This window comes from Dasypus novemcinctus, chromosome 16 (genome assembly GCF_030445035.2).
Source record: "Dasypus novemcinctus isolate mDasNov1 chromosome 16, mDasNov1.1.hap2, whole genome shotgun sequence".
In the NCBI taxonomy this organism is placed as follows: Eukaryota; Metazoa; Chordata; class Mammalia; order Cingulata; family Dasypodidae; genus Dasypus; species Dasypus novemcinctus.
Genome location: NC_080688.1, coordinates 63,382,750 through 63,394,948, shown reverse-complemented (window position 1 = coordinate 63,394,948; position 12,199 = coordinate 63,382,750). Strand labels below are relative to the sequence as shown.

General features: G+C 38.4%; 1 protein-coding gene across 1 annotated transcript in view; it reads left to right on the top strand.

Moving 5' to 3' along the window:
* SKOR2 (SKI family transcriptional corepressor 2) overlaps positions 1-12,199 on the top strand; it is a 42,350-nt gene that overhangs the window by 9,197 nt on the left and 20,954 nt on the right. The window contains 2 exon segments of the mRNA XM_058277235.1: positions 9,212-9,277; positions 9,657-9,755. Of these exon segments, the coding sequence (XP_058133218.1) occupies positions 9,212-9,277; positions 9,657-9,755 (165 nt within the window).

Below are 12,199 nucleotides of genomic sequence, written 5' to 3'. Positions count from 1 at the left end.
TGGATGGCTGGGCTGGTTCAATTTGAAAGCAAGCTCCTGGCCTTTGCTTCCCCACACTTACTAAATCTAGTAAATACTGAAAAGTCATCAGAACCCCAAGGATGATAGCCAGAGTGGATAAAATACTCAGTATCCCCTGTTGACTGATATTCGAAAAGGAGATACAAATGCTAAAAGGAAGTGAATAAAATATAGTCAGGATCAGGGTTCACGTAAAAATTCTCCAGTGCCTGGTGCTCAGGGTGGCAGAGTCAATATTATGTTGGTAATAGCACCTAGCCATACAATTGATACATTACTGATATATTATTAGTTCCTTCCCCACAATAATTAATTTGATACAGATTCCGGGAAAAACTTGTTCCTCATTGACTGTTCGTGTTGCAATTTCACTGTTCAAGGAAGTATATAGGTAGTAGGTTATACAATATTATTTTCCTGCATTGAATGTCAGACAGGCGCCAGGCGTGGGAGTGGTGAAAACATATTACTGAAAAGAACAAAATGTTCAAATGAAGGATATATTTTGTTAAATTAGTTTTGAATCTTTGGTCACAAGGATTTCACCCTTAGGGTTTCTTGTTGAGCTTGTGAAGATGCTGTTCAAAACACCAATAAGTGTTTAAAGGGTTTGAGTTCATGTGGGACTTTGTGTAACTTCAGCAGTCCTTGCCTGAGGAAAAGATTAGCTCATGGTCTTCATGTTGAAATTCACATTCAAGAAAATCCAAGAGTCAGTACCCAATGGGCCTATGTATTTCTATTAACTTATTTGCTCGTGGTCAGAATCAAAGGATCCATTCATTTGGCCAAGCGTCAAAAATCCAGATGAGCCTAAGAGATTAGTGAGAACTTGCCGTTATCTACTCGGCGCGGTAGCAGCTCTCCTGTATTCCCTGCCCAATGGAGATATTTCTCCCGGCGTAGCAACTGCTGACTTTTACAGCTATGTGATAGTGTGCATTTGTTTATTTACTTATTTAACCTATGTATTTTCCAGTGACTACTGTATGTTGCATACTTTGTTTGCTAGGCTCTGGATTGAGAGACAGAATCAACAATGGTCCCTGCCCTCAAGTTGCTTCCAATCAAGAGGAAAGGATGAATAGAATAAATTCAAAAAGAATAAAGAGAAAAAAAACAAAGAGGAAGGGACAGTTAGGTAGACCATTAGCTGTAATGCAATATGACTATTAAAATAGTGGGCTACACAAAATATCATCTGCTAAGGTTTATATATCTATGTGTCCCTTTAGCCAATGTTTAATTCAATAATTATCATTGGAAAATATAATATTTTATTTCTATGCATATGCAGCTATAACATAGAAGAATGAAATGGTTTTTCAAAGCCATCTATTAAGTCAGTATGCAATTCTTGATTATTATATGAATTTTTCTCTCCCATGGCAATCAGAAATGTAGCTTATCAGAAATGTCTATGTTTTTTCTCTAAACAAGTAAAAGTATAAATACATCTTTAAATGATGAGAACTTATTTTACTGGATCCCTAATACAAATTCACTTGAGCAATAATGCTTATTTTTTTGAAAATATATTTTTTATTTATTTTTAAAAGGTACATAAATGACACAAAATGTTACAGTAAAAAATATAGGAGATTAGCATATGCCCCATTCCCCATACCCCCCACTTTTCCCACATCAACAACTTCTTTCATTAGTGCGGTACATTCATTGCAATTGATGAATACATTTTGGAGCATTGATACACAGCATGGATTATAGTCTACATTGTAGTTTACATTCTCTCCCACTCCATTCAGTAGGTTATGGCAGGATATATAATGTCTTACATCTGTCCCTGCAATATCATTCAGGACAACTCCAGGTACCGAAAATACCCCCATGTTATACCTCTTTTTCCCTTTCCCTGCCTTCAGCAACTCCAGTGACCACTGTCTCCACATCAATGATCTAATTTCTTCCATTGCTAGAATCACAATAAGTCAATAGTAGAATACTAGTAAGTGCACTCTAGTCCAAATTTTATTCCCCAATCCTGAGGACTCTGGGATGGTGATGCCCACTCCACCTCTTAATTGAAAGTGGGCTTCTATTCCACATGGCTGACGGATGGAATTCTCCTGATTCCAGTTGTAGACTCTCTGGTTCCTTGGTGTGGTGATTGCCCATCCTCACCTCCTTGTTAGCCGACCTGGGTAAGTCCAACAAACTGGAGAGTAGGTGTTGCAACTCCACTGAGGCTCAGGGCCCAGCTGGAATAAGGCTTGCTTTTGTTGCTAATCTTATTTCCAGTTGATCTTGTAGTTGATCATTTTAAATAAATTTGGGTTTCCTTCAACTTTCAGCCTTTTGGTATTTGTTATTCTTCAGTAATTTCAAAGGGATTGCATTTTTAAATGTTTCTTTAAACACCTCCCCATTTGTGATCACTAACCTGACACACAGTAGATTCTGTATTGTTGTATAAGACAGACCAAACATATTTTAAATGGCCAAAATCCTCCTGAATCCAATAGAACTTTTATCTCTAGGTCTTTTTAAACTTAGACCCATGGCTTAAAACATAGATTGGGTGGGGGAAGGGGGTGGAGCAGGTTGGTCAAAATATTACCTACTCAAAAATATAAATGACAGCATTTCGTTTGCAATCCCAGGGTCAGGTTTTGCATATCCGTTTTGAATAACTTTAGTGAAGTTAAGTGATTTGAAATTGAATGCAGTGGGGTAAGCTGGTAAAACAGCTCAAAGCTATTGCGGGTCAAGGAAATCACGTAAAGTAGAGTCATCCCCACTTTCAATCCCTTTCGTTGTAGAAATGCCAGCACCATCGGGCACAGAGCATGGCTGCATCTTGTTATATGTATGGAAGTTTTGAAATCAATTTGATTTTCACCGGTATGATTCTCTAGTGTAGTTAATATGCTATGGATGGATTCTGAGAATAGTGAGAAGCAGTTACACTTCTCATGAATAGATAGCAGATGAGGCACTCTGATTTATTATTCCATTCTATTTTAGAACATTCTTCTGATATTAAAAAAAGAAAAAGAAAAAGAGGACGGAGAATTCTAAAAAGTACAGACTAGTAAGTCTAGATTTTAATTTCCTCATTTACTAGGTGACTTTGAGTAGGCCCTTTAACCACTTTGTGCCTCAGTTTATAAATCTGTAAATTCGAATAAACCCTTTCACCTACAATTCATTACCGACATTTAGCTATGTACAAAATATTTTGAGGTCTTTTAATATATGTATTTAAAATTAAATAAATCTCATATTTCAGATATCAATTCCTTCATATTTACAAGAAAATTCCCTTCTTACTAATGATTTTTGAAAGTTTATATGAAACTCAAGGAAATTGAGGACAAAAAATATTAAATTGCATCCACTTACAGTATAATTCTAAAACTCAAGGGAACTCTAAATGGACTCAAGATTCACTAACCAAAGAAATTTGAGGTACTAATTCAAGAAACAGTGGATATACAACTGGAAATAAATATTGATCATGAATTGTAATATTTTTCCTCTTAATTTACTATAATCCCCCCAATGTTATTTAGTCTTGTTCTTGCTCCTGTTTTTAGCTAAAGGAGTTAATATTTAGTTAGTACGTTCTGTGGCATACTCTTTCCAGTGGTGTTGGTTTTCTTTTCTCTTCTGTTCTGTGACCTCACTAAAGTGCCGAAGATCACAGAGGAAGAGTTTAATGTAGAATTAAACACCGAGAAATTAGCAGAAGTCCATGTCTCCACTAACAGAGAAGAATATTATTTAACCTAGCTTTGTGTAATTGATTTTTTAATGCCTTAATACAAAGTGTTCTTAAAAACCTCTAAACCATATTCTATGCTAAATTTTGATTATTCTTAAATGCGCTAGTTATACCAACTGTAGATTAACTTTCACCCCACCCAAATTGTAATTCTAGAATAGACTGTTAGAGGGAGAGAGAGAAAATTAAAACTCCAGAAAATTTCAATTATAGCTAGATTGTAAAAGATTAATTATTAAAATAGTGTATTCGGGAGATGAACATGTAAAGTGTCTCTATTCAGTGGAAGGCAGACCCTGCGCAAAACCCCAGCTCAGCCCGAAAGGCATGGCAGCGTGGGAACAGCACAGGGCCTGTCCGTAGCTCCCTGACTGTGCCAAGCCTTCTCTTCCAGAGACTGCTCCCCTACCCCAACCACATCTGGTAGCACAAGTCCCCATGACACCGAATATATGGAGACATCTGGACGCTTGACTGAATTTTTCATTCTTCATCCAAATGTTTGGGTACATGTATATCTTATGGAAAGACACGGCCCCAAACTAAAATAATTTCATTTACCTTTGAATGTGCCATTAAATAACACACTTTCTACTAAAGGAAAAATTTTCTCCAAATATCATTTCATCAAATATTGCCAGCGGCAGTTAGGTGGAAGGAAGAGGCCCTTTCAGCGACAAGCAGCTTGCTGACCCCTGGTGCTGCTGGCTGGGGCAGTGCCTCTAAGCGCTAGTTGCAGGCTTGGCAGGGGAAGGGTAGTTAGTAGGGGAAAAGCCCAGATGAGGTACAGGAAAGCAAGTGGAGATGAAAGAAGGAAGGTGGGAGAATGCATTTCCATCGAAGGAATGGATGAATGCTGACTTTTTCCTTCTTCATCCAAATGGCAGTGCTCTCAGATTGAACCCTATATATGCATAGGGTACAGTATTCAAATGACCTTACTTACTGAATTGAAAGTTCAGTTCGAAAACCTTGATATCTATTTAATAAGCTTCTCCTCCTGTCCCACGACCAACCACAGAACAGGTCATCTGCTCACTCTGGCTCTTATAATTAAACTAAACTCTATAAATGTAACATATTTTTGTTGGAGACCATGGCTGACATATATGTTAAATCGTATTTTCATGGTTTGGTTGAATTCAGTGCTGTGGTTTTGTTTGTCCCTTAAATAAATTTTCAAACTGTCAACTGGGAACAAAACTTAGATTTATTTTTTATTGAAATGCTGTAAACTTCCACAGTAAACTTGAAAATACAATTTAGTCTAATTTAGTGAGAATATACAAATGGATCAAAATGTGTTTTATAGACAAGTTAATTCATAGGAATGACTTAGTGCTTAAAAACCCCTGTGACAATGGAAGGTTTAACAGTAGTATTAATCGGTATGAATTCAGAATGAATTAAGTTAAGTGCAACCAGTATCTGTGGAATGTATTTGTCCTGCTCGTGGTAGGGCTGATGGATAATGGCATTACCTGTAGGGCAGGATCTCCCTACCTTCAGACATTTTTCTTTTCTGGGGAAGACTGCCCTAACATGGAACACTAGCATATTGAGTACAGAGTGAGAGAATAAAGAGTAAAGCCCTTAGACCTCTTGCCCCAGTAGGAATGGATCGCCAGCATTTGGGGAAGTTGGGAGAGGCTTCATGGAGGAGTAGGGCCTTGGGCAGCATTCTGGGTTTGGATGGTCAGAGAGGAGAAGGGAAGCTATCTCAGTCAAGAGAAACAAGGCAGAGACAGCAGATGGGAGAAATAAAGGCTTGAGAAGAGTAAAGGATTTGTGTTTGGCAACAGAGGAAGACAAGGCTGGTGCAGCAGGGTGGCGCGAGGTCATGGGAGCACCTGGAGGCTCCCAAGGAGTTTAGAGTGGAGGTTGTGATTGACGTAGACGTGGGGAGCCAGTGCAGGTCCTTGCGCAGAGGTGCGACCTGATATTTAAGAAAAAGTCATTACTCTTGTGTCTTGAAAGACGTGCCCGTGAATCTATTGGCTGTTTTAGGAGAGAGGATTTTTCCCCCTTTGAATCTCCCAGTCTCCTCCTCATTTGTTACTTACTACTTATGTCTGCTTCAGCATGACACATCCTCACGTCCCTCCCTCCCACACTGCCAGTTTCCAGCGGCTGTGTGAGAGTAGAACCAAGGGTGGGAAGGGGCATTCGCTGGAATGTGGGGCCACGGCATGCTGAAGGGCCCCGGCGAGACCAGTGAGCAGGAACCGTGGGGCTCCAGGCTTTCTGGCCTGCAGCAGCACTTGGCAGAGACGTGGCTGGCCTGCCCTGGGGCGGTGCTGTTCCTGCTCTCCCGGTGCATCTGCAGGCACCCAGGCTGTGAACCTACTAGTGACGTCCTAGTGAAGGGGCCTTTGTGCCCTATGGGTTGCCCTCCAACTTGAAGCCACCAAACTGTTTTCTTTGATTGTCCAACTTAAGACACGTTTCAGGCCAGGCCTTCTAGAAAGATGTTCCTTCCACATTATAATTTTCCGTCCTATAACTCTGCATAATTAAGGTCTCTATACTCCCCTGCTTCATAACTTTTTTTAAAAGGGGAAACTCGGGGAGGGAAAGTAAGCACTGTAATTTTTTTTATTTCTCCAAATCATCATTCATTATTTTTTCAAATTCATTATTTTTTAAAAAGCAAAATGGATCTAACCTGATGGAATATTTATAAAAATTGGAAGCTCATTGTCAACTAAATCACATTTATTTAATCTAGTATTAAACTGCCTTTTTTTAAAAAACCAGATGGAAAACATTAGCAGTAATAGTGAACAAACATATCCAGGCTCCCAGAGGTCATTTTTAACCACCATTAACAATCTGGTTTTCATAGATTAGAAATATACAAAAGGCAACGGTCCAGTAAAAGCTACACAAAAGGCAGCTGAAGCTTCCGTGTTCCTTGTTTATTAACATTTAACCATTTTTAAAATCTCTTTGTGAGACATTTGAATCTCTAAACTCCAAGTCGGCAGATTTTACCACGGAAGTTGCAGTAAAGTATGTGTGAAAAAAGACACTGTTGCAAAATACGAAAAAATCTCCACAAAGCTGATGAACAGAAATACTTACTATTAATGCCATCCGTAGATTTGCCCATAGTTAAGCTAGTTTCCATTTGCTAGTTGTTTGTTTAGTGCAAAGGTTCTTAACAAGGGGGTAGTGAGCTTGAATTGAAATTTTTAAAAAAACATTATTCCTGTGGAGATATGTTGGTGTAGGTGTGACATATTTATTAAATAATACTCAGTATAGTGAGGATTTAGTAAGGGGTCTGTGGTTTTTACCTGTCTTGGCAAAGGGGTCCGTGGAACAAAAAAGGTTAAGAAAGAACCCTGGTTTAGTGGTTTCATATCCAGGTAAAGCCACTAATTGCGAAATGGAAAATTAGGCCACTTTTACCTATCATATTTTAATTGTTAAATTTAATTATCTAACTGAAATGTAATATAAGATATGCAGTCCACAAAATATACTAACGAATTAAAAAAAATCTGGTCAAAAATGTGAAACAAACAAACCACAGCTGCAGAGAAAGTTGTAGAAATTTACAATCTCTTTACCCCCTGTAAATAGAGGTAGGGATATGTGGGGCGCGTTTCTTCTCTATCAGATTCAATATTGCGTGTGAGTATGACACTTCTACACACTTAACTGGTTAACAGGGACTCGAGGAAGCCTAGGCAAAACTGGAAATAATACGCATTTGTCTTTATTTTAAAATACCTTATTTTTTTTTGGTTTACACATTTGTGACTTGTTATTAACCTTCATGATACGCTTCCTTTAGATAATAACACTTTAGGAATTATATTGTGGTCTATATTTAAAATGCTTCACAGATATTTCCTCATTATTTTCTTATCATGTGAAGAAGCAAGCCAAGGTATTTAGGTTCAGGAGTACCCCTATGCCTAAAGAGGGGGTCACTTCCATGATGAGAAAGGGAATAAGGCTGTGCAAATTCGATCTAGATATTAGAGAAAATGCCTGTCATTAAGGAACTCAGGGATGCCAAGGCTATTATTGTCCTAATGATGGGGAGTCAGGGGAGGCGCCTTCCCTAACTATGCATATGTTCTTGGGATATATACACCTCTGCACACATCCTCCTGAAAGTCACCAAGTGGAATGCAGAACAGCAATTTATAATATGACATTGAGGATTTTCTTGTCTGTCCACGCTTGATACCGTAGGTCACTACTATGGGGAGAAACTTCATTTCGTTTTTTGCAGAACATTTTATCTTGACAATGAAATCTCCCAGTATTCCTACAAGTGCCCGGGGCCATTACATTCCATTTCTTGTTAAGGGAAATGAATGAAGAGTGAGGAGAGAATTGAAATGATTAATTCTGACTTGTGCTATAATTTAGAACTTACCACCTCTTGGGGTCCCTTTCAATAACAACTCAAGACACTTTATCGAGTGCCTATTATGCGTCCAGTGCTGTGCGAGGCGCTGGCCATGCAGGAAAGACAGAGCCCCTGCCTTCAGGCAGCACACAGCCTGGTGGTGAGGAAGGGGAGGGCACCAGTGGCACGGAGACCCAGGCATGTGCAAGATGCTCTGTGCACACAGAGGAGGCCTCTAACAGGTGGGGGGACAGGAGGATCCCTGAAGCCTTCTCAGAGCACCTTGTACTACCACACCTATTCAGATGAAAATGGAAAGTTTAATTAAATTATGAGGATAGTTGCAAATAGGTTGAAATTTCGGGGGAAAATCTCACTAACTGAATGTTTAGACTTCTTCAGTTTATTTAGATTTTCTGGGTTAAGTAGACTCAATGTATGACTGCAATAAATGCATTTTCTTAGCTTGTGATCTAATTCTAGTTAGCACATAAGTAGAATAAGTAAGAACTACACTCTAACCTTTATCCACGATATAGTTTTCATTTGTTGAAAGTAAGCCATCATTTTACACCTATGTCTTAGGTTGATTTTTTTTTTTTTAATTAAACTATTAATGATTAGGAAACCCCTCCAGGCTCATACATTCTCTCATAAGGACAACTAAGGCTTCCCTCTACTTTGTTTTCAGTGCCCCAAATTTGGGCCACCCAACGGGCAGGGAGGCTTCTGTTTCCATAGTCTTGAGGGCCTTCCAGTTGAAACCAGGCTCCTTGTTTCAAGAAGGATGGGCTCTGATCAGTTTCTACCAAAAATCTTGATGGTCCAGGCACCTCCTTGGCCCATTCTAGCAGTTACCTCCGTTCTAAAGGATGGGTGGTAGCAAAGGATCTGGGGGGAGCTAGCATTTGCTGTAACTCTGCTCCACGGTTTCAGGGAAATCATACACTAAATGAGGACACCATTTGATCCTGAAAACTTCTAATTTCGAGTTATCTTTTGTAGATATTAAAAGAAAATAAAAACTTTCTGAAAGCAGCCTACACAAAACTAATATTTTCCCTCCCTTTTTAAAGGTGAACACACACAAGAAACCAACTCACCTAATTCACTCAAAAAGGATGTAGAAAATATGGGGAAAGGTAAAGAAAAGTTTTAATTCTGTAGATTCCTCTGAGGTTTAAAAGACAACGGAGATAATAGGAGGATATTTTTGTTCTGCACCATATTTTAAGCTTGACAAGCAACATATGAATAATATATGGACCATTGGGTGGATATAATTGAGATTAATGCATACATATCAATCAATACGTGACAATGTAATATAATACTTTAAAATAATATATTACATTGATTTATATTCATGGATTTCTGCACAAAATCTATCCTACATCTATGCAACACTTTTTAAACTGGTAAAATATTTTGTCTTATAATAATAAATTGCCATATATAACAGTTCTCTGGAGAGTTATTTGTAAAGATTAGTAAAATGACTCCTCTTTTTTTCTTTATTAGAAGAACTTCAGAAGGTTTTATTTGAACAAATAGATTTACGGAGACGACTAGAACAAGAATTTCAAGTATTAAAAGGAAGCACATCTTTTCCAGTATTCAGTAAGAAACCACTTTTATTCCATTGCACTTGTGATATTTGATGACAGTTCTATGATTGGGTTTGAGAATATGATTCTAAGTATTAAGAAGTTGTGCAAAGCCCCACATGGGCTTCCTGGCATCTCTGTTTAAATATTTGGAGCTTTTAAACTATCATCTCTGTTTTGCATTGACTCACAGAAAAAAATTCCTAAAAGAGCCTTTTAGTATTTGTTTTATTGGTATGTGTATGTCTGTGTATATGTATTGTATGCATTTTAAATATGTTTGTAAATATACAATTAAAATATACATGTATTTAAATATTAGATATAGTTGGATAACATATATTTAAAACAAAATAATTGCTCGGGTATTTTTAGTCTCTAAAGTAAAAGAAAATAAAGAAAAATTAGCTGTTATTCTTGGCTACTGCCAAACAGCTGCCTGGTGCTTATAATTTGTATAATTATGAGGATTTAAAACTTAACAGTTCAATGTACATAAACCTATTATTTGACATTGGTATCATTTTAGTATTTTTTTATTCTCCACTCATATTTAATGTTAAAATGCCATTTCAAATTGGGCGGGGGCAGACATTGAGGCCTAAAAACTATTGGTTTTACTTCCAGAATCTAGGAATTTCAGGGAGATTTCACGGGAGATGCCCAGAATTCCAAAATTTAGCTGTTCTGGTCTGGGTCACATTTGGACAAATCTATCACAGTGGTGATTTTCAGATTTTCTGGAGTTTCGTTCATTTAGTCTATAAATTCTCTTCTTCAGAAAATGGAAAATGGGAAAGAAAATAGTGTGTAAGCTTATATTTTATATCATATAAATTTAAAATTAATTTTCTCCAGAACACTTTTGCAGAATGTCAAACATGCCCCTTGGCATCACAAAACTCCAGTTAACAATTCCTGTGCCAGAGTCACAGACCAGCATCTGGAAGAGTTTTTAGTAATTGAGACAATTTGAATCATATGAACATGAAGGTTTGCATTCACTGGGGCTTCTCAAATGGAATTTTCAGCACAACTGCAAGACCTGTCCCCTTGGGTAGCATTTTGTGAATAGTACCAGGGTCCTGCTGATGTGTCAAGCTGAGCTCCACCAGAACACTTAGCTGGAGCAGAAACGAAAACACAACGACATGATGGAGCAGAGTCCTGACCACAAAGAACAACAGGGTCTGCCAAGTTCATGGTCTCTCAGTACCTACAAGGGAGATTTGGAACTCAAGGTTCTTGAGCATTTTGAACTCAGAGAATGCCTGCTGAGGCTTGGAATAAGATCCAAGAGAGGAAGATGGTCAAGAGCTTTTGCTACTATATTAGGCATAGCATGACTTGTTTAGATTTGAGAAAAGGAGAAACACATGAAAAATATCTTTGTAACTAAAAAACAGTTGTTTCCAAAAGGATCTGAGATTTTAAAATATATATATTTATTTATTTATTTTTTAGAAGTTACATAGATAACATAAAATGTTACATTTTAAAAATATAGGGGATTCCCATATGCCCCACCCCCCTTAACTCCCACTTTTCCCATATTACCAACTTCTTTCATTAGTGTGGTACATTCATTGCAATTGATGAACATATTTTATAGCATTGCCATACAACATGGATTATAATTTACATTGTAGTTTACACTCTCTCCCACTCCATTTGGTAGGCTATAGGAAGATATATAATGTCCTGTATCTGTCTTTGCAGGGTCATACAGGACAATTCCAAGTCCCAAAAGTGCCCCCATATTACACCTCTTTTTTCCTCTTCTTGCCTTCAGCAACTCCAGTGGCCACTGTCTCCACACCAATGATGTAATTTCTTCCATTGCTAGAATCACAATAAGTCTATAGTAGAATTCCAGTAAGTACACTCTAGTTCATATTTTATTCCCCAGTCCTGACGATTCTGTGATGGTGATGCCCACTCCACCTCTAATTGAGAGGGGGTTTCGATCCAATAAGGCTGATGGATGGGACTTTTTTGCTTGCAGTTGTAGACTCTCTGGTTCCTTGGTGTGGTGGTTGCTCATCCTCACCTCCTTGTTAGCTGTCCTGGGTGAGTCCAATGAACTGGACAGTAGGTGTTGCAGCTCTACTGAGGCTCAGGGCCCAGCTGGCACATGGACAGCCCAAAGATTCAAGTCCCTTGGATGTACACCTACCAACTCCAGCGCCAATTATAGGTCCAATAAAAGGGACAGAAGAGGCATGTGTAGAGAAGTCACATCTGAGTTCAACTCTGTCGTACTCAGGAGCACGAACTCCAAAGGAGGGCCCCTGGTGAGGCACCAAAGTCCTGAGCCATCTGCCATGACTGTAGGACCTGGGGGCCTCTGTAGCCCTCAGGAGCCGCACTATTTGGAGTAGTATCTACTGTGCCTGTCTATGAGATCCTACTGAGATGTGCATAAGTGTTACCTCTCTAATTTGAAAACTGTATCTT